The sequence below is a fragment of the Alosa alosa genome, chromosome 24, assembly GCF_017589495.1.
Source record: "Alosa alosa isolate M-15738 ecotype Scorff River chromosome 24, AALO_Geno_1.1, whole genome shotgun sequence".
Taxonomy (NCBI): domain Eukaryota; kingdom Metazoa; phylum Chordata; class Actinopteri; order Clupeiformes; family Clupeidae; genus Alosa; species Alosa alosa.
This window is the reverse complement of record NC_063212.1, coordinates 23,498,401-23,525,900: the sequence shown is the minus strand read 5'-3', so window position 1 is coordinate 23,525,900 and position 27,500 is coordinate 23,498,401. Positions and strand designations below refer to the sequence as shown.

The 27,500-nt window shown below is 42.3% G+C and overlaps 2 protein-coding genes across 8 annotated transcripts in view; one reads left to right on the top strand and one right to left on the bottom strand.

Moving 5' to 3' along the window:
- LOC125289842 (NACHT, LRR and PYD domains-containing protein 12-like) overlaps nt 1-15,376 on the top strand; it is a 53,856-nt gene extending 38,480 nt beyond the window's left edge. For 4 of the 7 annotated variants that reach the window (XM_048236912.1, XM_048236908.1, XM_048236910.1 and 1 more), the window contains 4 exons: nt 270-443; nt 5,660-5,833; nt 13,452-13,625; nt 14,706-15,376. In XM_048236912.1, coding sequence (XP_048092869.1) covers nt 270-443; nt 5,660-5,833; nt 13,452-13,625; nt 14,706-14,889 — 706 coding nt within the window. In that variant the 3' untranslated portion in view covers nt 14,890-15,376. The remainder of the gene's footprint in view (nt 1-269; nt 444-5,659; nt 5,834-13,451; nt 13,626-14,705) is intronic. The other 3 variants (XM_048236909.1, XM_048236915.1, XM_048236914.1) reach the window with 3 other exon arrangements.
- LOC125289319 (macrophage mannose receptor 1-like) overlaps nt 1-27,500 on the bottom strand; it is a 578,909-nt gene that overhangs the window by 56,475 nt on the left and 494,934 nt on the right. The gene's annotated exons all lie outside the window — the stretch shown is intronic.

The window sequence follows — 27,500 nt, the reverse complement described above, 5'->3', positions numbered from 1 at the left end:
CCTCACCATGTGTTCACTGTGTGCTGAGTGTGTTTCACTAATTCACGGGATAAATGCAGAGACCAAATTTCCCTCACGGGATCAAAAAAGTATATATACTGATATACACATTGACATGTTAAGGTTTACTGAGTAAAAACAATTTCTCTTTAATCTGCATCCCTCTGCACATGTTATTTGTCCACACATCCTTATTTAACAGATAATTAGAGTACTATGTGATTGTTGTGGAAATAAAGATGGAGTATTTCTCCTACTTCTCTTTACAGCCTGCAGAACTGCAGCATTGGAGAGGAAGGCTTCAGAGCTCTTGCATCAGCACTGAGATCAAATCCCTCACACATGAGATTGCTGTGGCTGGGTGAGAATAATGCAGGAGACTCAGGAGTGAAGCATCTTTCTTCTCTTCTGGAGGATCCCAACTGTAAACTGGTGGCACTAGAGTGAGTATCATAGGACCAAATACTGAATTGCTGTCAGAGGATTTCACTGTGATGTTTTTAAAAGTATTTTTCCCACTCAAAACCGCACATGTTTTTACTTATTCAAATGAAATTGATTAGCATTACTTAAAAACACTTCTTATCTCTCTGCTTTTTCTTCTTGATATCTCTCTCTGTCTCTTACACACACACACACACACACACACACACACACACACAACAAACAAACTAATTCACAGTTAAAAGGTTACTATTTACACAGGAGTAAAACGCTTCTCTTTCCCTGGTCTTTTTTCTACCACGCACACACACTACCTTATTTAACAGATTATTGTACATTTGACAGTAATATTTGACTGTCCAAAAGGAAACTACAGTGACTATCACAAGACCAAATACTGAGTTGCTGTCAGTGAATTTAACAGTGATTTTTTTGTAGAGGTTTTTTTTCACACATACTCATGTGTTCAGTGACGTTGGAAGTGGGGGTGCGGGGGCTGCGGCCGCAACCGCACCAAGACACCTTTTATTTTCCTTGTAGACAAACCCATGGCTACACTGGACAGGCAACTGTGTTCTGTTCCCAGAGCATGCTTTCTCTATCTATGATATGCAGGGTTACAGCCTCCTTGACGAGGAGATTGAATGGTAGCCTATTATGGAACCGCGGATCGAAAGAAAAAGAAAGTAAACGTTTTCCAGATAAGGAAATAATAATATTATTATTAGATATATTATATCTTGATTTAGTATTATAAAATAAAGAGGCGTACATTTAGAGAGTAGTTGTGTGAGCGCTCATTCAATGTGTGTGTGTGTCTGCGCAAGTGAAACAACAAACACGTTATTTAAAACAACGAACGAAGCAGATACTTGCTGTCCATGAAAACAGCATAGACTGGCTAGTCCAGAGGTTCCCAAACTGCGAGGCGCGCCTCCCCTGGGGGGCGCCAAATAATTTGAAGGGAGTGTCAAGCAGTGAAGGGATATTGCAGGTGGCCAATGTTCACGTCACGTGAGTCAGACAGAACACGGGCACTGCTTTCTCTGTTGGTATTTCTGTCCCTCTGAAAACTGTGTTGAAATGGTGTTTTTCAAAAAACTTTCTGGGGGAGAAACCTCCAGACCCCGACTGACATGATCTGCATCCCCTCTCAGAAAATGCTTCGAATGTGCATTACTCATTAACATGAAATCATTATTTATTTAAACACTTGACTTGTCTTCATGATCACACACACACACACACACACACACACACACACACACACACACTTACTAAGTCAGTTAGTCATTCAGACACTCACTCACACACAAACACAAGCACTAACTCATTCACGTGTCAAGTTATACCTGGAAGTTATACCTGGAAAACCGTGTGAGTTATGTGAGGATGCTGTTTATTGACTACAGTTCTGCCTTCAATACAATCATCCCTCACCTACTACATGAAAAACTGCACAATCTTGGCCTCCCCCCATCCACTTGCTCTTGGATACTGGACTTTCTCACCAATCACAAACAGGCTGTTAAAGTCGGTCCCCACCTTTCCTCTACCATCACGCTTATCACAGGTGCTCCACAAGGCTGTGTGCTGAGCCCGCTGCTCTACTCCCTTTACACATATGACTGCACTGCATCCCACCCCTCCACTGCCATCTTTACGTTTGCAGACGACACCACTGTGGTGGGGCTCATAACAGGGGGTGATGAGTCCGCTTACAGAGGAGAAGTGCTGCGACTGACAGAGTGGTGCGCAATGAACAATCTTGCTCTGAATAGCACCAAGACGAAAGAGCTCCTACTGGACTTCAGGAGGAAGAATGGAAATGATCCACCACCCATCTACATCAACGGAGACCCTGTGGAGAGAGTGCACTCCTTCATACCTTGGCATCCTCATCTCCGACGACCTCACCTGGACAGCCAACACTAACGCAGCCGTCAAAAAGGCAACCCAGAGGCTGCATTTCCTAAGAATCTTCAGGAAGAACAATCTGGACAGCGACCTGTTGCTAGCCTTTGACCGAGCTGCCATAGAAAGTAAACTCTCCTATGGCATCTCACTATGGTACGCGGGGTGTTCAGCCGCAGAGAAGAAGGCCCTATGGAGGGTCATCAAGGCAGCACAAGAGATCATTGGCCGCCCCCTGCCTGCCCTGAATACTATTGCAAACGCACGCTACCACCGCAGAGCCATGAACATTACCAAAGATTCAACACACCCTGCTAACCATTTCTTTGAACTGTTACCTTCCGGCAGACGTTACAGATCTGCAAAAGCACACACATCCAGACTCCGAGACAGTTTTATTCCTGTAGCCATCCGGACTCTAAACACTCACTTGTAACTTCATCCTTGATGCAATATATGACTCCCAGATGCACTTTACCCCCTACACAGCTACCCACACTTCATCCTTTTATCCTTTTTAGTCATATTTATTATGTATTTATTATGTGCATTTTGTGTATTATGTGTATGTGTTTTGTTCTTGTGTAATGCTGTGGCACCATGTGGTGCTGTGCTCCAATTTCGTTGCACATTCGTTACAATTACAATCAATTTATTCATTCATTATACAGTATTTTCTTTATGACACCCACTGTAACAGCCAGCTTGTTCCCAGACCTCAACATTAAGAGGGACACGGGCAACAAGGTTCAAATCAAATAATAATTTGCACTGACACCGGAAGACCTGAAGGGGCACAGGGGGTCGTCACAACACACAAACACACACACACTCACTCACTCACTCCCTCACTCACGCACAAACACAAGCGCTAACTCAATCACATGTCAAGTTATATTCTCTTTATGACACACACTGTAATGGCCAGCTCGTTCCCAGGCCGCAACATAAAGAGGGACACGGACAACAAGGTTCAAATCAAATAATAATTTATTGAATTAAAGCAAAACAACGTTACCAGGTAGAAAATGTCTAGGGGTAATGAATGGGAGTGGTGGCATGTGTGTATTAAGGTTTTGCACCTACGTCATAATGTCATGTGACCGTTTGTTTACAACTAGAGTGGTAGGCAAGAATGGTAGGCAAGGCACTGCAGAGAGTGGTAGGCAAGCCTACAACAGTCGGGTTGCATAGGCTACACATAGTTACAAATAGCTTCAAAATTGAAATTTTAATATCAAATATTGACCGGGTTGCCGACCACTTGTGTAGGCCCTAACAGTTGGTTTTACAATAAGAAGCAAAAAGGCTTAATTTACCGTTTAGGCTACCTATCCTCGTGGTTGTGGAGGATGATCGTTAGCAGCTGTGAAGTCTTTCATTCTCAAGATAGCCTAATGGTGTAGCCTACTGTCTACGAAGACGTAGGCTAAAATACTCCTATCTACAGTCATCCAAAAATGAATTGCCAGAGAAGGAAATTGAAGGAAAAAAGTGCAGCATTTTAAACATGGCAAGAATATTTTTACCGGAACAGTTTGTTCTAATTTGTCTCGTGAAATTCGTTCTTGTGGACATCAATCACCTATCTTCTGTCCTTCTATTTCAAGTTATCATGAGTGTCATTTGATTATATAATCACAACAAATGCTAATAAATGAAAACAGAATAGGCTTATGTGCTATAGGCTAACGTTACAGGTCAGGCTAACTCCCGTATGTCAAAATAAACTGATTTGATCCTAATTGTTTAGCGATCACACACAGCAACCTCAAACACCACTGTTGAACCTAGGCTACTGCTTCAGTCATGTAAGAAATAAGCAGTTTATGAATTATCTTTACCCGTTTAATCAAGTCCACATGACCAAAATAACAACATATTTAAAGGGCTGAGCTAGCATAACAGCCTAATATAGGCGATGCTGCAATGGATAACTAATAAAAAGTTTCATACAATTAATTAACTTTATCACTCACATTCTGAGTTTTTCTGGGTGGTTATATATCCATGCAGATCGTCTTCGAATAAGCCATCGCTGTTATATGATATAATATGTTACAGGATTCATGACTAACGCCATTAATGTTACATGATGCTGACTGACTCTGGCTATAACAGTAGGCTACTGTTTTAACGTCTGCTGAGTCTACTGCCTACCAAGACCTGTCTCTGTTCAGTTGAAGTTAAATGATCAAATATTGTTTGATTTTGTGTCAGCTTTCAGAAGGAAGACATGTTCCTTTCTGGTCAAATTTCACAGCTTCTAAGAAAGGCTATTGTCTTCTTGTAAACCGAGTTTTGAACAGAGAAAAAAAGTTAGGCTACCATTAGGCTACATGCAGGTTCTCCCATAACGTTATCGATACAGATCAATGCACCAAATCAGGGCGATTTTAGCGAAACAACGTTCCTGTGACAGGCTATCAAATATTGAACAATGGGATAACGTTTCATCATCACCTTTATTGATGCCTGAAATGTTGACATTGCTGAAATAAAGAGATGTAGCCTATAGAGGCAGCTGCAGACAACGATGTTCAATGGGTTCAACTTGTCCCTTGCCTACCAGCTGGATGTAAACAAAGCTATAGAACCTAGAATACGTCACATGAAAAACGTTAATACGTGTGTGGATGCCAGGAGAGAGGATGTGAGGGGAGAGCGCAAAGTGCAAGTGTGAGGAAATCAAAATGGCTGCCTGCAAGAAGGAACAGAAGTGCCAAATGAGAGAGATAGGGAACCCCTTATATAGCCCCACCCCAAACACAGAGGCAATCAATAAGGGTATCAGCCTAAGCAGGCCCAGCCCTGCCCACGCACTGACAGGAGAAGGCCTGAAGGGGCACAGGGGGTTGTCACAACACACACACACACACACACACACACACACACACACACACACACACACACACTTGGGGCAGTCGTGGCCTACTGGTCTAGGGCTTCGGGCTTGTCCGATCAGTAGGAACGGCTGAAGTGCCCTTGAGCAAGGCACCTAACCCCTCACTGCTTCACCTCACACTACTTCACCTCACCATGTGTTCACTGTGTGCTGAGTGTGTTTCACTAATTCACAGGATAAATGCAGAGACCAAATTTCCCTCACGGGATCAAAAAAGTATATATACTTATATACACATTGACATGTTAAGGTTTACTGAGTAAAAACAATTTCTCTTTAATCTGCATCCCTCTGCACATGTTATTTGTCCACACATCCTTATTTAACAGATAATTAGAGTACTATGTGATTGTTGTGGAAATAAAGATGGAGTATTTCTCCTACTTCTCTTTACAGCCTGCAGAACTGCAGCATTGGAGAGGAAGGCTTCAGAGCTCTTGCATCAGCACTGAAATCAAACCCCTCACACATGAGAGAGCTGTGGCTGAGTGGGAATAAAGCAGGAGACTCAGTAGTGAAGCATCTTTCTTCTGTTCTGGAGGATCCCAACTGTAAACTGGAGAAACTACGGTGAGTATCATAGGACCAAATACTGAATTGCTGTCAGAGGATTTCACTGTGATGTTTTTAAAAGTATTTTTCCCACTCAAAACCGCACATGTTTTTACTTATTCAAATTAAATTGATTAGCATTACTTTAAACACTTCTTATCTCTCTGCCTTTTCTTCTTGATCTCTCTCTCTGTCTCTTACACACACACACACACACACACACACACACACACACAAACAAACTAATTCACAGTTAAAAGGTTACTATTTACACAGGAGTAAAACGCTTCTCTTTCCCTGGTCTTTTTTCTACCACGCACACACACTACCTTATTTAACAGATTATTGTACATTTGACAGTAATATTTGACTGTCCAAAAGGAAACTACAGTGACTATCACAAGACCAAATACTGAGTTGCTGTCAGTGAATTTAACAGTGATTTTTTTTGTAGAGGTTTTTTTTCACACATACTCATGTATTCAGTGACGTTGGAAGTGGGGGTGCAGGGGCTGCGGCCGCAACCGCACCAAGACACCTTTTATTTTCCTTGTAGACAAACCCATGGCTACACTGGACAGGCAACTGTGTTCTGTTCCCAGAGCATGCTTTCTCTATCTATGATATGCAGGGTTACAGCCTCCTTGACGAGGAGATTGCTGGTCTGCGGATAATTTGCGGCACAATGGAATGGTAGCCTATTATGGAACCGAAAGAAAAAAAAAGAAAGTAATAAGGAAATAATATTATTATGACGTTTTCCAGATAAGGAAATAATATTATAAACACAAAAAGTAAAAAATGAGGTGTTGTAATTGTAGGTATCTGTGACCTAACATAGTCAAAACTGCACCTGAAATTGGAAGTGTAGGATCATTTTGACACCTTCTGAATGCACGCCAAGTTTCGTGGAATTTTGTTCATGGGGGCCACACAATAAATTAATTTATATTACTATACACCAACTGGCCTGTAGGTGGCCGGAGACAGTTTTCTGTGAATATCTCGAGAACCATAGGGCCTAGGGGGTCCACCTTTTTTATGTTGTTGTCTTAAGGGGCATGTCAACCCATCCCATTACCACTTATTTCATGTATAGCGCCACCTAGTTAAAAAATTAAAAAGCAAAAAAAAATTAGGTGTTTTCATCTCAATATCTCTGGCTGACAAGGTCAAAACTGCACGAAATTAAAAGTGTAGGATCATTATGACACCCTCTGAATGCATGCCAAGTTTTGTGTACTTTCGTTCATGGGGGGCCTTACAATAAAATAATTTATGTGTACATTTAGTGGCGCACACCAACAAGGATTCCTGGGACACTGAAAGACCGGGTACACAAAAACTTGGTGGGCATGTACCCCACATGGATAGCATGGAACCGTCATTTTTCGTTTTCATCTGCAGCCCCCCCCGCTGGACTGGACCCCCCCGAAAGGAGGGTAGGGCAGACACAGTTCTCTGTGAATCTTTTATGGTATGTTGGTCTCAAGGGCCCACATCAACCTGGCTCATAATCACTCATTTGTGATTTGCCCCCGGTAAAAAAATGAAAATCAGTAGGATTAAAAGAAAGCCAAAATAAATATTCATCATCATCATCATGGCTGCATTTTCAGTATTGGTCGCTTATCGCTTGTCCACTAGATGGCGATCGTTGCAGTGAGACGTAATTTTGTTGGAAGTTAAAAGTGGGTTGGAAAAAACAATGGACGCTTCATACAAGGACTGTAATTTACGCAGCGAACATCTAATAAGGATAGGACGATGTTCACATGAAGTGTAATTCCCATTTCTTCTTGAAGCCGAAATAAATCTCAGGATGTTTATCGGACATGCTTGGTTTTTACTGCAGGTACGTTAATCTTGTAATATCAATAAGGACCTAGGTAATGTTACCGTTAGCGTTGGTTGAGTGATGGAGGCATTTGATTTATTGCATTTGTAGAAAACTATAAATGCGGTTATACCAAGCAAATGTATAGCAGCACTGTTTGTATCTTTCGACTGTCATTTATTGCACGTGCTACAAAATCATTCTGTGCAATGGAAGATTTACCAACGTTACACCGGGATTTACCAACGTTACACCGGTCTGATACAGTTTTGCCTATACATGCGTGAGACTGAGACGCCTGTTTATTTTGTTTTAAGTGCGTGCAGGGTGTGAGAGGGGAATCGATGTGCTTTGATTACAGCTTGGTAGTTGTAGTCTGTGAAATTAAAAGCACGCGTGTGTGTGAAGTATCCAAACAATGACACCTTCATTTCATTATGGCTGCTTTAGCAAAACACCTTAAGCTACTGTGTAGTGGGTCCCATTTAGAAGTGGCTACTTCATTCGCGCTTTCCTTGACTCATGGAGCTGCGTGAATGTTATTACAACTTTTCGCCACGATATGACAGTTAAAGTCCCTTGATACTGTAAGGCGTAAGCCATTGGTTTCAAAGGAGATTTTTATTTGTGTCGCCAGCATAGCCTATTGACAATTTATGTTGTCATTAGGCCTACCTTATAATCCTACCTGTAGCTTAGGGAAGCTAACAACTTTGTATTAGGATCTAGTTTGTTAGTTACCGTTTTGTCATAACTCCCTGATGCATTTTTGCATTTAGAATAGCCAGAGAGCGTGTATATCTCAATCGAAAATTAAACAATATCGGGTGCCTATGGACTAGGCTGGGTGAACCCAGCCTGATCTGCCCGCTATTTATTTTTTGATTTCTTAAAAGATTGAGCTTGGTCTGATGAAAGCCAGACTAGCCATGGACCTCAGTTAAACAATGCAAGGGAACATGAATCAGCCTATATTTGCACTAACAATAACGGACAAAAGCTCTTCAACTTTGGCCCGTTAAAATGTGTATGAACAGTCTAGCGACGCATTTCATCAAGGCCCATTTGAACATGTCAGTTATTTGCACCACTGGTTAGATGTAAAACAGCATTTCGTTTCAGACTAGGCTACTGTTACTTAATTTGTGCATTAACAATAACGTTTCAGACTACTGTTACTTAATTTGTGCATTGACAATAAAGTATTACATGAACTAAAGATGACTAAAAATCTTATGTAGAAGAAGAAACATTCACAAAAAATCCATCCATCCAAAAATGACCTTTGTTTTTGATAGCTGTTGAAAACGGCATGGAACTGACAGAGATGGTTTTTGTTTATAAATACATAAAAAATAAATAAATAACATTATGCTGATACCTTTTGCTTTTCCCAAATACAATGTAGCCTACAGGTGTAAGTGACCTTTCATCAATCCAGTTGCAATGGATGAACTGTGATGTTATTAATAATATAATAATATTATTATTAGATATATTATATCTTGATTTAGTATTATAAAAATAAAGAGGAAAAATATGGACATTTATTTATTTTCATGGAAGATGTACAGGACTGAGCTGGCGGTTGTTGTGTGAGCGGTACATCATTCAATGTGTGTGTGTTTAGTCTTATAAAATAAAGAGCATTTAGTGAAACTGAACCACTGGAGATAACGTGGGTAGAAGCAACAAACACGTTATTTAAAACAACGAACGAAGCAGATACTTGCTGTCCATGAAAACAGCATAGACTGGCTAGTCCAGAGGTTCCCAAACTGCGAGGCGCGCCTCCCCTGGGGGGTGCCAAATAATTTGAAGGGAGGCGCGGAAGGTTGATTCAAAAAAGAAGGAAAAACGTTTATTATTTAATTTTAGAACTATCTATGTTTTTTTTTTTCAATGATGTATGTAATTGTCAACATTATAAAATCGAAATAAATCATAGAAGAGATGTATACTAAACCTTTGGGATGGTGGAAAGTATTATTGATCCCTATCCTGTGTGAGAATGTTTTGTGCCAAACTTCATAACGTAACTTAGCAACAGTGCCGCCAGCCGAGCTAGCTGCAAGCAGAGCCTTATCTATAAGGCTCTGGCTGCAAGTTACCAGTGAATGGTTAGCCCGAGAATTGACAAATCAAAATTCCACTGGAGTTCCAAGCGGATTTGTACACGCAGCCTTACAACACTGTTTACAGCTTACGTAAAATGTAATTTTTGATACATAGCTAATTTAGATAAACTTATGGTGTGAGTGATTCTTTAGGAATCTGCCGCCTTGGTTTGTATAGAAATGAATATTAACTGACACATACACATAAGAGGTTGAACATACGTGACGGAGACGGCATATCATGCATTAATAGCCCAGTGATATGTACAGTATCTCACCTAGGCTAGGCTACTCGAAATTAGGCTGTTAAAAGTTTAATGGAACTTGTAACAGGTAAATATCGTAGCAAATAGCCTATGATACGGCTGATGAGACGGCTGTTAAAACATTTATTTCACTTTTGCTGGAGTGAACGCAGAACATGGGCTGTTGCACAAACAAATGGATTAGGGGGGTGATCTGCATCTCTGTTCATCAAAAGCTATGGTTTAGCTAACCCATTCACACAAAACATAATTTCTGAAAGGTTCCCTCCAATGTTAACAAGCTACATTTCTCCATGTGGGGTAGTGTCAAGCAGTGAAGGGATATTGCAGGTGGCCAATGTTCACGTCACGTGAGTCAGACAGAACACGGGCACTGCTTTCTCTGTTGGTATTTCTGTCCCTCTGAAAACTGTGTTGAAATGGTGTTTTTCAAAAAACTTTCTGGGGGAGAACCCTCCGGACCCCGACTGACATGATCTGCATCCCCTCTCAGAAAATGCTTCGAATGTGCATGTGTTTACTCATTAACATGAAATCATTATTTATTTAAACACTTGACTTGTCTTCATGATCACACACACACACACACACACACTAAGTCAGTTAGTCATTCAGACACTCACTCACACACAAACACAAGCACTAACTCATTCACGTGTCAAGTTATACCTGGAAGTTATACCTGGAAAACCGTGTGAGTTATGTGAGGATGCTGTTTATTGACTACAGTTCAGCCTTCAATACAATCATCCCTCACCTACTACATAAAAAACTGCACAATCTTGGCCTCCCCCCATCCACTTGCTCTTGGATACTGGACTTTCTCACCAATCACAAACAGGCTGTTAAAGTCGGTCCCCACCTTTCCTCTACCATCACGCTTATCACAGGTGCTCCACAAGGCTGTGTGCTGAGCCCGCTGCTCTACTCCCTTTACACATATGACTGCACTGCATCCCACCCCTCCACTGCCATCTTTACGTTTGCAGACGACACCACTGTGGTGGGGCTCATAACAGGGGGTGATGAGTCTGCTTACAGAGGAGAAGTGCTGCGACTGACAGAGTGGTGCGCAATGAACAATCTTGCTCTGAATAGCACCAAGACGAAAGAGCTCCTACTGGACTTCAGGAGGAAGAATGGAAATGATCCACCACCCATCTACATCAACGGAGACCCTGTGGAGAGAGTGCACTCCTTCATACCTTGGCATCCTCATCTCCGACGACCTCACCTGGACAGCCAACACTAACGCAACCGTCAAAAAGGCAACCCAGAGGCTGCATTTCCTAAGAATCTTCAGGAAGAACAATCTGGACAGCGACCTGTTGTTAGCCTTTTACCGAGCTGCCATAGAAAGTAAACTCTCCTATGGCATCTCACTATGGTACGCGGGGTGTTCAGCCGCAGAGAAGAAGGCCCTATGGAGGGTCATCAAGGCAGCACAAGAGATCATTGGCCGCCCCCTGCCTTCCCTGGACACTATTGCAAACGCACGCTACCACCGCAGAGCCATGAACATTACCAAAGATTCAACACACCCTGCTAACCATTTCTTTGAACTGTTACCTTCCGGCAGACGTTACAGATCTGCAAAAGCACACACATCCAGACTCCGAGACAGTTTTATTCCTGTAGCCATCCGGACTCTAAACACTCACTTGTAACTTCATCCTTGATGCAATATATGACTCCCAGATGCACTTTACCCCCTACACAGCTGCCCACACTTCATCCTTTTATCCTTTTTAGTCATATTTATTATGTATTTATTATGTGCATTTTGTGTATTATGTGTATGTGTTTTGTTCTTGTGTAATGCTGTGGCACCATGTGGAGCTGTGCTCCAATTTCGTTGCACATTCGTTACAATTACAATCAATTTATTCATTCATTATACAGTATTTTCTTTATGACACCCACTGTAACAGCCAGCTTGTTCCCAGACCTCAACATTAAGAGGGACACGGGCAACAAGGTTCAAATCAAATAACAATTTGCACTGACACCGGAAGACCTGAAGGGGCACAGGGGGTCGTCACAACACACAAACACACACACTCACTCACTCACTCCCTCACTCACGCACAAACACAAGCGCTAACTCAATCACATGTCAAGTTATATTCTCTTTATGACACACACTGATGGCCAGCTCATTCCCAGGCCGCAACATAAAGAGGGACACGGACAACAAGGTTCAAATCAAATAATAATTTATTGAAATAAAGCAAAACAACGTTACCAAGTAGAAAATGTCTTGGGGCCTTTTAACCAGACGTCCAGCCAGAGGAGCTCTGGCTACACAAACTCTTGGTGAGAGCACTGCGTGCCTACACTGAACGAACGCACCCCCTACACAAGACCCAACAGCTGTTCATCTGCTACGGGGCCCAAGCAGTGGGCCATGCCCTATCAAAGCAAAGACTCTCCCACTGGCTAGTGGAGGTGATATCCCTAGTGTACAGCACCTCTCCCACTGGCTAGTGGTGGTGATATCCCTAGTGTACAGCACCTCTCCCACTGGCTAGTGGAGGTGATGTCCCTAGTGGGGTGGTGGTAGTGTAGTGGTTAAGGAGCTGGGCTAGCGTGCAGTAGCCTGAAAGTTATCGGTTCAATTCCCGGCTTCCACCGCTGTGCCCTTGAGCAAGGCACTTAACCCCAAGTTGCTCCAGGGACAATATGATCCCTTGTAATATAGCTGACATATGTAAGTCACTTTGGTCAAGAAGTGTCTGCTAAATGTAATGTAATGTAGTGTACAGCACCTCTCCCACTGGCTAGTGGAGGTGATATCCTAGTGTACAGCCCCACTGTTCATTTCAAGCCACAGATAGGCCATAACTAGACTCTGATCTTATCAGCATGCTCATGCAACACATTTAGGTGACTAACTAAAGAGTAACAAGGTTGTAGCAGCACAGCTGTTACATGTACACTGAAGACAATGAGGCCTTGACTGGAGCTAAGAATGCTTTGTATATCAAATCTATCATAACCAGATTTACCCCATCCAGCAGGTCTCAGGTCAGCTCTTTGCCTCTGATGAAAATTTAGGCAAATTGGCAAAGTTTTGTAAAAGCACTCAGTATTACAATGTAACAACTATATGTAGGTACCCACAAATACATAATGCAAGTACAATGATAGTACCTGATAGTACATGTTGTTACACAGGTTGTACCACTGTACCTAATTAGGTAGGTACACTGTAACAGCGACACATTAAAATAAAGTGTTACCCACAATTTTACACACATTTTTACACAGATATTATTTTAAATTTCACAGTAATATTTGATTGTCAAAAGGAAATCAAGATGAAGTGTTTCTACTACTTCTCTGTACAGCCTGTATGGCTGCAGTATTTCCAAAAGGAAATTAAGATGACATGATTCTCCTACTTCTCTTTACAGCCTGCAGAACTGCAGTATTGGAGAGGAAGGCTTCAGAACTCTTACATCAGCACTGAGATCAAACCCCTCACACATGAGAGGGCTGTGGCTGAGTGGGAATAAAGCAGGAGACTCAGGAGTGAAGTATCTTTCTTCTCTTCTGGAGGATCCCAACTGTAAACTGGATACACTAGAGTGAGTATCACAAGACCAAATACTGAACTGCTATCAGTGAATTTGACAGTGACAGTTAATTGTTATGCTCTTTTCACACAAGTGTTGACTTATTCACATGTGACGGTGTAATATTCATTTGGAGAAATACACCTTAATTTAAACTGAACTGGGGCGTGGGAGGATTTCAATAAAGTTAAAAAGAAATGATGAGTGCTGTCACTCCGATCTTTCCTTAATCTATACTAAACTGGGCCGAAATACAGGAATGACCTGCTCAACACCTTAATCTATACTGAACTGGGGTGAAATACAGGAATGACCTGCTCAACACCTTAATCTAAACTGAACTGGGGTGAAAGTTAAAGTACTGATGAGTGCTGTCTTAGATTAAAAAACGTAATATTAATTTGTAAACTTCTTTACTTCTTACCTCACTGCCTTCTCTTTTTCATCACACCCATGCCCACAGGATATTATTTAATATTTTATTTATTGTGAATGGTTACTATTATTGTATAAACATCTTCTGACACTCTTATTTACTTACTTTACTCTGTATCACACACACACACACACACACACACACACACACACACAAACACACAAACACACACACACACACACACACACACAAAACACACACACACACACACACACACACACACACACAAACACACACACACATAACAAACACACACATACACACACACACACACACACACACACACACACATACACACACACACACATACACACACACACACACACACACACACACACACACACACACACACACAGAGAGAGAGAGAGAGAGAGAGAGAGAGTCATAATAAATAATTGTAAATTTGACAGAAGAGTTTTAGTTGATTGTAAACATTCTATAGTTACATAGTCTCACTCATAAACACAGACATCAGTTTCTCCTGCTGAATCTTAGGCTAACACATTTCAAACTCATACACACAGTTTCTCCTACTAAATCTCAGACTCACACATTTCACACACAAACCTTTACATGTCCAAAATAACAGCTTCCTTCTTTGCTTTCTGTGTGTCCTTCAGCTGATCTGATGAAGTGTTTCCTTCTTTCTCCTACAGACTGCAGAGCTGCAGTATAACAGATGAAGGTTTCAGAGCTTTAGCATCAGCACTGAGATCAAACCCATCAGCCCCCAGAGAGCTCCATCTGGAGGGGAATCAGCCTGGACCCTCAGCACAGCAGCTGTTCTCTGAACTACAGAAACATCCAAACTGTAAACATTTAAAAATATATGGGCCCTAAATGAATCCATCCCATTTATAATCCACAATAAATATTATTTACACTGTTCACAATAAGTGTCACGTTGGCACTATATGAAGTTGAAAATGTTCACTCTGAAGGCTGTATTGTGCTGTATCTGAGTCCATCACTCATGTATACTCATTGTTTTTGGGTTGCTTTCCTTCTCACGTACAGTCTGTTCATACACACACACACACACACACACACACACACACACACACACACACACGAAACAAGTGCCGATGAGAACTCTTTGCTATAAAAGATCCCTTTACAAATGTATTGCTTCGTTTAATTTGTGATCCCTGAATGTACAATACATGACTGTTCTCTTCATCAGATGTTCTCCATTTTGATACTCTTAAATGTCAAGTATTGTGATTTTGATACATGCATATACTGACCATATACTGATCCGATCATTCTGATATACTGTATATACTGGGTGATTCTTGTAATAAACTTTGAGGCTTTTGAGAACATACAACTGAGTGTTGGAGTGTTATTTCTTACCAGGCCTGCCATCTTTACCTCCCCTGAGAAACAGCGTGTTGGTGTGTGTTCTTTACCTCTACAGGAAAATAGCTTGAGCTTAAACCAGGAATACAAGAGCGTATTCATTTGCACTATATATCGTATACAGTAGGTTTCCAACCACTGTGTCTGTCTGTAAGATGTTGCTCCTATTGCTGTTCTCCATTTCTGTTCTCCAGTTCTGTTTTGTTCTGCTCTGTTCTCCAGTTCTGTTCTGCTCTGTTCTCCAGTTCTGTTCTGTTCTCCAGTTCTGCTCTGCTCTGTTCTGTTCTCCAGTTCTGTTCTGTTCTGTTCTGTTCTGTTCTCCAGTTCTGCTCTGTTCTGTTCTGTTCTCTAATCATGTCTCCCTCTCGCTTGTGAACTGGTTGCTTCACATTGATATTTGAAGGAATATATTTTGAAGTGACCTTTTTAAATAATTCAGAGTGTAAGTGGTGTTGTCCCCTCATTTCCAAACATGCCCACCTCAGTCTTGGGCAAGAGACCTGCCCCTGGGGGGCGCTGTGGCACAGCAGGCTACAGCACCAGTACCATATACGGGTCCTAGTGCCCACGGGGACCCAGGTTCAAATCCGACCTGCGGCCATTTCCCGATCCCACCCCATCTCTCTCTCCCATTTGCTTCCTGTCACTCTCTCTCCTGTCCAAATAAAGGCAAAAAAGCCCAAAAAATATACTTAAAAAAAAAAGAGACCTTCCCCAATAGGTATCATTGGGCCAGTAAACCATACAATGATCCAAAAGATACAGCCAAACAAGGCAAGAAATGGTTAACGGAGTACAATATCAACATTTTAGAGTCCAACCAGAGTCCAGACCTCAATCAGTCAAAAAAGTGAGCACAAGGCCAAAGTGATGCCAAATAATCGTTCCTGCCTCAAAACCCAGATTGCTGCTAAAAGGTTCGGTCTACAATTATTGTGGAGATATGGAGAGGCTTGGTAGGTATTATAAGAACCATTTTGAGAGCTTTGATTGCAAATAAATATGTCTCTATGGTTTTAAAAAGGGTATGAATAATTTTGGACATGCCATTGTTCATAAAAATGTTTAAAAAGATGAAAATATTTATTTTTTATTCCATTTTTCTACCACATTGTCTTACAACCTTTTGGCATGTGGCAGTGTCATTTTCAGAACAAACATATTGGTCAAGAGAAAATCAACATTGCATCAATATTTGCCAGGGGTATGAATAATTTTGTTCTTAACTGTACATATACACACACGTTAAACTTTATGATGCTCCGGACCTTTGCTTGAGGAAATTTTCTGTAACTGGACCCTCGCTGAAGGTTAATTGAATACCCCTGGTATAGAGTAACCTGTGGTAACTCTATACAAAACACATTGATCTCAATGTTGCATTTTGCCCATGTTGACGGTGGAAAATAAAAAAGAAAGATTTGTCAAATTGGGGTTTTGAAAAAGAAGGGATCATGGAGAATATGAAAAACATATATAAAAAATCTTTTTATAATCCCACAAGGTGTTTGGGTGCTCTGAAAATGAGAACCAAGGTTGTGAGGTCTGCTGTTCAGACCCTAAAGGGATTTCTTTTTTGTTCATTGTTTTTTGTGAGAATGTTTCTACTTATCTCAATAAGGAAAATAAATTAAAAGCCTATGTTGAGTACAACTATGTCTTCTGAAGGCCTAAACAGAGCCCAGCCAAAAAATCCAAAAAAAATTTGATCAACTTTGAGGGACAGCTATGACCATGCAGGATTCTCCAGACCAAAAGTAACGATGTTGCTACATACTATTCCTATTGATGTACCAGCATGCAAAATTTGAGCCTCCTACATGGTTCTTGCGCTATTGGCTTGTGAACTTTGACAAAAAAAAAGAGGCAGAACCCCCTATCTGTCTGTTGGTCTGTCCTCTAGTTCAGCCCAAATGAGGTGCTCTGCCTTCCCAGGTCATATCCTCTTTTTATGTTTACGTAACCAGTGTGTGCTTCTCATTATCTACCATTATGTCTGTGTGTGCGCGAGAGAAAGGTTGTAGACCTGAGCAGTCAGATTTTCATGATCCGCTTTAGTTACGCTTTAGTTTGGTTTCGTTCTGCTTACTGATGCTAGCATACATATCTTAGTTAAGCAGACACACACACGCACGCACACACACACACACACAATAGTATACAGAATACCGTTCACCATGATGATGAAGTCCTCCCTGGTCACCCATGTATAGACCCCAGGCCTCAGGTGCCAATGTAGCCTACAGTAGACCAATTTCACAGTGTCCAGGTGTCCGGCCTCATTGATGTTAATGATACCTTAGTTGGCAGGGTAAAACGTCTTCCTGTTTCTGTCTTTCCTGTGGACTTTTCTTTTGCTGTCTATGGGACAGTGCTCTCCCACAGGAAGTTGATTTACACAGCGGCCCCATCTTGTGAAATGGGCTACTTCATCCAGTTACTTTTTTTACTTCGCAACTTTTTTGGATTACGCACTTTGAGGAGAGTTTTCATTCTATCCTATGGAAATGGATCTATTACAATGCTCCAGCGGCAACAAACTTGTGTACACAAGGAATCAGCTGCTTGCAATACGACGGAATGCTGGTAGGGTTCACGTAAACATCCTGAAGGAGCTGTGGTGCTTTCGGGGGTGCAGAGCGGGAGTTAAAGTGAGGACGAGGCGTCGGGAGAATAAGTGGCAACACAAGCCCTCAGTTGCTTCGATGGTTATGGGAAACGTGAACTCACTGGCCAACAAGACTGACGAACTGGCTGCCCTGGTAAGAAATCAGAAACTGTACAGGGATTGTAGTTTGCTATGCTTTACGGAGACGTGGCTAACAAGCCATATCCCCCCAGCTAACGTTGAGCTGCCCGGCTTCAGTGTAGCTCGTTTGGACAGAGACAGTAACCTTTCTGGCAAAAGAGGGGAGGCGGACTGGTGCTATACATAAACAATAGATGGTGCAATCCCGGACATGTTACAGTGAAGGAGACTGTATGCTGTAAGGATGTGGAGTTACTAGCGGTCAGTCTACGACCATACTACATGCCGAGGGAGTTCTCGCCGCGCCATTGTTGTTTGTGTCTCACGTGCGCCTCAAGCCCTCCCGGACACAGCGTGTGACGTCATTCACTCTACAGTCACTAGGCTCCAAACTCAGCACAGTGATGCCTTCTTTGCGATCTCTGGTGACTTCAACCACATTACACTGGATTCCACCCTCACAAACTTTTACCAGTTTGTTGACTGCCCAACTAGGAAAAACAGGACAATAGATCTCATGTATGCAAACGTGAGGGATGCTTACAGTGCCACCCCCCTTCCCCCACTGGGGAAGTCGGACCATAACCTCATTCATCTGCAGCCAATGTACAAGCCAAAAGTTCAGAGGCTACCAGTTGCCACGCGCACCTTCAGGAAGTGGACACCGGAAGCGGATGAGGCTTTGAGAGACTGCTTTGAGTCCACTGACTGGAGTGTGCTACTGAATGGAGAGGACTTAGAGGAGGTCACACATTGCACTACTGACTATCTGAACTTCTGTATGGACATTGTTGTTCCCACAAGGACTGTACGCTGCTATCCAAATAACAAGCCTTGGATAACCAGTAATGTCAAGACCCTTCTCAATAGGAAAAAGAGGGCGTTTAAGGAGGGGGACATGGCAGAGCTGAGGCGAGTACAGGGGGAACTCAAGATTAAGCTGAAAGAGGCTAAGGAGGACTACAGAAGGAAGATGGAACAGAAGCTGCAAGATAACAACATGAAGGAGGTGTGGGACTGTATGAAATCTATCACTGGCCTTAAGAAGAGCAGCAGCTCTGCTGAGGGAGACCTGGACAGGGCGAACCAGCTGAACCACTTTTACAACAGGTTCGATTGCCCATCCCCCAGCCCCCACCTCACCTCATTACCAGTGCAACACTCACCTCCACCATCACTGGATATTGCACCCCTCCCCCACATGGCTACCACGAACAAAGAGGTGACAACGACCTCAGTCAACAGCCATCAGACACACAGACCTCAGATGCTGCCCCCCTCCCCTCCCTTCCCCCCCTCCATCATCACTGCTGATCAGGCTATCGCACCTCTCCCCCACATGGTGACCACGAGCAGTGCGACAACATTGGCTTCAGCCAATGGCCATCAGTCTCTAGCCACACGACAACCCTCACAGAAGCACCCCTCTTCCTCTTCACCCTCCACTCGCCTCATCCCCCCCATCATTTCAGCGGACCAAGTAAGTTATCTTTTAAAAAAACTCCATCCTCGTAAGGCAGCCGGGCCTGACAGACTGTGACCAAGGCTGCTCAAGGCCTGTGCTGCTGAACTGGGGGAGCCACTGAAGCACATCTTCAACTGGAGTCTACGTCTCGGACAAGTTCCAACACTGTGGAAGACATCATGTCTCACCCCCGTTCCCAAGAAACCACACCCCAGCGAGCTTAATGACTTCAGGCCTATCGCTCTAATATCACATGTGATGAAAACAATGGAGCGGCTGGTCTTAGGTATGCTCAGACCCCAGGTACACCATGCACTAGACCCTTTACAGTTTGCATACCAGGAGAAAGTGGGCGATGCCATCACTTATCTTCTACACAGGACACATTCCCACCTGGACAAGGGGAAAAGTGCTGTGAGAATCATGTTCTTTGATTTCTCAAGTGCTTTTAACACCATCCAACCCCTCAGACTGGGAGACAAGCTCTTGCAGATGGGTGTGGACGCTCACCTGGTAACCTGGATTACAGATTACCTGACCGAGCGACCACAGTTCGTCAGACTGAAGAACTGCCTCTCTGACACTGTGATCAGCAGCACCAGAGCACCACAGGGAACTGTGCTCTCTCCAGTCCTGTTCACCCTGTACACATCTGACTTCCGCTACAACACCGAGTCATGCCACATGCAGAAGTTTTCTGATGACACTGCAATTGTGGGGTGTATCAGGGACGAGCAAGAGGAGGAGTACAGGAGCCTGGTGGAGGACTTTGTGCAGTGGTGCAAACACAATCACCTTCAACTAAATACTTCAAAGACCAAGGAGATGGTGGTGGATTTCCGAAGGTCTAAGCCCGCTCTGCTACCAGTCTCCATTGATGGGGTCAATGTGGAGGTGGTAAGCACCTACAAGTATCTGGGTCTCCACCTGGACAATAAACTGGGCTGGTCAACCAACACTGATGCACTCTACAAGAAAGGTCAGAGCAGGCTGTACTTCCTGAGGAGGCTGCGGTCCTTCAATGTGTGCAGCAAGCTCCTCAGGATGTTATATCAGTCTGTTGTGGCCAGCGCCCTCTTCTATGCAGTAATATGCTGGGGAGGAAGCACAAAGAAGAAGGATGCTAGGCGACTTGACAGGCTGGTAAGGAAGGCTGGCTCTGTAGTGGGAGCTGAACTGGACTGCATCACTTCAATATCTGACAAAAGGACCCTAAACAAACTGATCAACATCTTGGACAATGAATGTCAATCCGCTCTACAGCACAATCAAAAACCAAAAGAGCTTGATCAGCTGGAGACTTTGTTCCTAGGGCCATTGAACTGTACAATGCCTCACTAAAGGGAAGAGGAGAGATACACTTCTCTGCTTAGTCTGTCTGCCTCTCCACCCTCTCCATGTCCATGTTTTTTGAGTACTGACTGCCCACTACTGCTTACTACTCTTTTACTACTGTTCTACGATTGTACACAGCCTAATGTTTTCACTACTGTTTTACTGCTACACTGTTTTTTTCATGCTATATTAGCACACATGATCAATGGCTGCGGTCAGGCTTCTGATACAATACTGAATGGCTATAACCCTATTACCTCAACCTGTTCTTGCACTGAAATAGTTTTTTGTTTTTTATTTTACCTTGTCTACATTACACTTTACTCCCCTAATTGTCTATATTATTTATGCTGGTCTCTAGACCTTACTCTTGCACTGTTGCACTACTTTTTGCACCTTCACCATGACACTCACTCTCTTGAGCACCTTGCCAGGCACACATAACTAAGGACTATGGCTGGACTACTGTTTGCACCTTGACCATGACACACACTCATTTTAGCACATCACCAGTCCTGGCCCTGTCACTACAAGCGTCTTATGCTTGATCACCCTCAAGCACATTGGACTTTCTTAATTTAACTTATATAGTGTATTTCGTTTTTAGTTTTGTTAGTTTTCTTATCGGTCTTATCTTCTACTGTCTTTATTGTACAGTGGAGTTTAGTTATATGTTTATACTTACACTTATGTTTACCATTTCTGCTGCAAGTGCATGTTGTGTGTTATGTCTGTATGCTACCGAGACCCTTGAATTTCCCCTTGAGGATCAATAAAGTATCTATCTATCTATCTATCTATCTATCTACTCTAATTTTGAATCTGTGGAAATAAAGGTGGTCCTGATATGGTACAGGTCTAAGTGTGCAGCCCAGGAGAAACTTTCTGTATAATAGTGTGTATTCAGTCATCTTATATGAATTCATTTGTATGACTCTATTACTGTTACTGGCCCATCCTGCAGTGAACTCTCATCAGTTTTGTCATTCTGCTCCAATGTATCAAATGTTCATGGGATTTGTGTAAGTCAACTTGTTAGATTGGTGAAAGCTACTGAGACAAAAAATAGATTAATTAAGGATTTAGTAGAACAAAGTGTAGAGACTAAAACAAATCACTCTGAACAGAAACAGAAGTTTTTTTTTTTTTTTCATTTAATTAGTAACATTTTCAAACAGCCCTGAATTCAGTATTAGCAAATCAATCACCAGCCAAGAAGACAGAAGAAGTTAAAAATTTAAACATAAAAATCATACAAGACATATAAAAGATAGATCTATCTGTATAAAGTCTACTATTCCTTCTTTCAGGCTGTCTAGGGGTCTTTAGGGGTTAGATTATGGTGGAAGGGAAGTGAAACAAAAGACAAACGATCGACCAGGACTTTAACAGGTGGGACTTTTCGTCTTTAAAAGTACAAACCGGACGTGCTGAGCATTCATTTCACTGCCCTGTGTGTGCTGTCAGTGTGTACATCTCCCAGTTTACTTCATGAACAACAGCAGAGTTTAAAGCTTCACTTCCTCCTCTTCCTCCCCTCTTTGTTGTTCTTCTTCTTCTCTGTGAAGATCTGTCCATCCGGTTGCCTCCTCCAGGTCAGTTTGGCCTCTGCTGTCATCCCACTCTCCCTCAGTCTCTGCTGAATCTGGAGAACAGAACTCAAGTCATTCAGAACCACCTTTCACCATAGACTGTCAGGTTATTTTAGTGACTAGAGAATCACTTGGGTTTAATGTTAATGTTTGTGTTTTAAAGTACATTGGGAGTGGAAAGTAAATTTAAGATACATTTACCAACTCTATGGACAGATAACATTTTTACCTATTTTAAGTAAAATCATTTTACAAGAAAGCTTAAAGTAAGTATCTTTATAGAGTCCTTAACCAGAGTTTTTATATTATTATAAGATTATAACACTTGGTTAGATATCAGTTTTTGCGGTGAAAGATATTAAAAAACATGACATGAACACTCCCAGCGCAGACTCACAAGTAGTAGTGTGGACTCACCTGCTGTAGGATGGCCTGCTGCACGACAGGGTCATTGATGTTCACATGAGAAGCTACCGGAAAATTCACCGTCATGATCTGCCTGTTCACCTCTTTGGGGTCTGCACAGAGCAACACACAGATGCACAGATTATTTAGATTAACAAGTACGGCACGGAGGGTGGTGGGTAGGTAGGTAGGTAGGTCCTTTATTGATCCCCAATGAGAAATTCAAGTATGTACTTAGGGTTAAGGTGAGTTAAAAACTGTGTCGTGGATAGCCAAGACACATCAACAGTGATCAACAGAGACACAGCTGACCACTTGAGTTTAGATTCCGTAACCGTTAAACTTCTCATATCATGAAAAAAGTCTCATATCATGGACTAAAAGTAAACCAAAGGTCAATTGAGCCTTTTTAGGGCTGTATAAAGTTGACCACATTAATATAATATGTTGTTAGGCATGAATAAAGTACTGTGTAGGCTACATTATTAGCTGACTAATGCACAAATTTGCACTTGGGAAATGGACGAATATTATTAACCCTTGTGGCGGGGGCTGTTGTTGATGGGTGTACATACCATAACACATTCCTGCACGCACCTTGGTCAACATGAACACTGACCAATAATATTCAGATAAGATGTCACCTGAAGGCAATCCATTTGATATAGCATTAGTTAATTAACTCCAAGTCATGAAAACACCTACATGGTGAGAGCGTCTTTAGTAAATGCATTTGCTTGCTTCGAACACTAGAGGGCAAACCAGGCGTGAATTTGAAGTCGTGACAGTAGTGAGACTAAGGGCTATATCTTGCACTTTAACGCAATTGACTTCGCGCAAATCGCTTTGTGGGCGGATCTTGGGCGCTGTTTCTATTTTACCGGCGGAAAATTGACTGTTGCGCCCATGGAGGTATTATATATAACTGGAGAGAGTGACTAAGTCCCGCCCTCCATACAAATGAATGGTGGAGGCTAGGCTAGTAAATCCGGCCAATTCATAGTCAACGCCATCTTGATCACTGGGGTTCGGATCCAGCGCCAGTCGGCTCTGACCATGCGCCAAGTTACAAAGCTGGAAATGACGCATGGACCAACGTCGATTTTTATTGGATATTCTGTAAAAAGAGAGTCGTCCTCCAGTAAGAGGGTGGCGATAATGCACATAAAGTCCTTGCCTCATAACAAGAAGAAGAAAAAGTTGCTCGGGAACGCGTATGGAGTCCGAGTGGAGTCGCCCTGAAGCGCAACTTAATTTCATTGGATAACACAGCGGCTCTAACTAAGAGCGGTCTGCCTGCTGTCCTGCTGCAAATATGCATTCGAACATGACGTGAAATATCCGTAGTCGAACTATAAATAAACTATTCGGTTTTTAGTGCCAAGTGTAGCGCATTTTTACAGTCTATGATTAGTTTGTTTTGTTTGTTTTTTATTTTATTGTTTGCCATCTCATAGCGGGTGCTCTAAACGTATTCTAGCGTTGGCCCATGACCAAATCAAGCCAATAATAGCCAGTAGCCACAATAATGACTGGAGCCAGAGCCCTCAATAGCCACCCTGTTTTGAAAATAATATTGAAGATATTTAATATTATTGAAGATAGTATTGAAGATAACGCACAGAACGGTCAGCCTGAGCGGACAATTATGCAACTCGTCCCCAACTCATCTAAAATGTGGTGCCTACTTTGAGTTGTACACTGCAGATGGTAAAGTAACGGTTAAAGAGAATGTTGTCTGCGGACTCAGCAAAAAACAGTTTACTTACGCATCCACGACATCCAATCTTCGCGCTCACCTGTGGAGTTACCATCCAAATGAGGCAGCGGTGTCAGAGGCACAGTAGATGGCCAGAGCATCGCCAGGCGTCCAACATCGTATGATTGCATTCTTTCCGTAAATCCTAAATTATGTCCAGGGTCTGCTATTTACTTAGGCTGCAAAGCACAGGTATTTATTTGAGGTAGACTTATTCGAGGCAGACCTTTATTTCTTACATTGTTATTGTGAGACATGCGTTTTGTTTGGAACGGCATACCAGGCTATCAAACGTAGACGATTTTCGGTTTTGGTATGGGATTTAATTTACTTTTTGACTTTTATTATATAGTTAAATGTTGAGACTGATGGGCATTTAAATCTAGAGGGTATTTGATGATCACTGTAAAGTTTCGTGTAGTGGAAAAAGTGTTGGAATTTCCAGCTGTTTATTGCGAGACAAGGCCTTTCCTTCATTCATTGAACGTGCGCTGTGATCTAATGGAAACCTTATTGCATAGCGAAGTAGCCTAAATTGAGCTTTTCTTTTTAATTATGCATGGTTTACTTTTTATTAAATTCGTAGGCTGGAATGCCTCGCGGAAATAATTGTGTTTAAATGTAGTAGCCTAGTGCTTCAGCCTCTGGCAAGCTCCAAAGGGGGCGGCAATAGGTTGAGAGCAAAGTGTTGGAGACCCATGGTGTAACGAGACAAGGTCTTCATGCCGCTGTTGTGTAATTTATTGTCTTTAATCATGTTTAGGCTATGTTTGTTCGGGACAAACAACAACGAAACAAGATCAATACAATTTAATTTATTTGTTTATTTGTCAAATGATGGATAAACAACCATAATATGCACGTCTTCTCATAGGATCCTCAAGAAATACACACTGAATAACGTTTGGCTGGAGCCGCCGGATAGGTACCCGCCCACCAACATGTAATGCCAAGATGAGAGCTCGTGCCCAACCGCGGATTTTCGTGCATGGAGCTGGTTCCAAATGCTCCATGCAGCGCCATATTTGAAAATGCCGTATGCTAACATGCCGAAGCTAATCTGCACGCTCTTGACCCCCTGGTTGCGCCCGACGCAAATCTAAAATGGGGTGGTCTGTAGCAGCTACACTATTCATGGGTGTGGTTTGGGCGTAACGCGCAATAAACCAATCAGAGCGTCATCTCACATTCCATTTAACAACAGGCACGCTTGTTCCATAGCGGATTGCTATTATGATGGCGGATTTGCCAGGCGCAACCAGGAACGGTTCACAGTGCTATACAGTTTGCTATTGATTTTTCCTCTTGACAAAATGTAATACAGAAATGTCACTTTCCGATGTTTTGGGATCACTCTCACTGAATCACAAGCTTATGAATGCATGGTGATATTTTTACAATGTAATTTAACATTACCTCACTATAGACAATGCAGATCTGTCAGATAAGCTCTCCTCTCCCGTGCTGCTGCTGGGGCATTTGGGTTAAATGGAATCGGCATGCAGTTCGTATTATTAAGTCCTCTAATATTTCCTAATTTATGTCATCAACACATCCGTGATTCGTGGAAATGTGTTCGCAACACAGGCACCCAAGCAAGCGCTCCTGCAGGTGTAAGCTACGGCTGTACCTTACCAACAGGCAACGAGAAACACTTTCCAAGTTGACCTAACTTTCCAACTCTGCAGAGTATCCCATTAACTGCATGACAGTGGGCTATTTACAATATTTATTTTATGTAAAGTAGAGTTTGTAAACACGTTATCATCAACTTAATCCACACACAACTTTTGTTTGAGCAGGAGAGAGAATAACAATGAATGGACGCAGCAACTACAGAAATTGTAGCGAAGGCTACTTGCTGCTTTCTTTTACTGTCTATGGTTGCTGGTTAACAGCACATAATAAGCTGATTTAAGCGAATTCACAAACTCAAGGCCATCATGGATATAAAACGTTTTTTGAAAACAACGAAAGGATGGAGGGAACATAGCAAAGTTTTTGGAGTTATTTCAGATGGGCTACAACAAGGTAGGCAAATTTGTGGTGCTTGTCAAAACCTTAGTGCAGCTGGAATAATGCTTATAGGCTGATGTTAAAGTGCACACGATGTTTAAAGCCATACACAATTGGTAAATTGGAACAAAACTAAAGGTAACTTTAGCCTTTATAGGGCTGCATAAAGTTGTCCAAATTAATAGGTCGTAGGCGTTGTTGTTGTAAAGATATTGCATGTAGATGTACTGTGCCGGGAAACAGACAAATATTATCAAGGCTTTGAATGTTTCCATCTGTGCACAGGGTGTCTGTAGATCGGTGTGCATATCATTAATTTCTGCAGGCCTGTGGCCATGCATGCGCCCTTAAAATAGCATCAGAATTCGCGCCACTGACTTTAGAGGTTCCTGGTCTGTGGCGGAATTGTTTTCTGAAACTGCAAAATATCAACAGGGACCGTTTGCGCCAGAACATGCCCCCTCTTTTTTTCTGAAACGCCCCTTATACATGTACCTGTGGAGGGAAAATTCCAATATGCGCTGACTGCAAAATAGGAAAGACAAAAGCGCGAGTATACAAAGTCAATTGCGCTGGTGTGCAAAATAGAGCCCTAAGGCTATGTTTACACGTGACCGGCTATTTTCATAAATAAAAACTTACTATTGCAAGCAAAGTACTGTATGTAATGTATGTGAGTGATGACAGTGAAGATGTGTGTGTGTGGGCGGGAGGGAGTGGAGCAGTGACTGTGTGTGTGTGTGTGTAGTGTGTAGGTGGGTAGGTGGG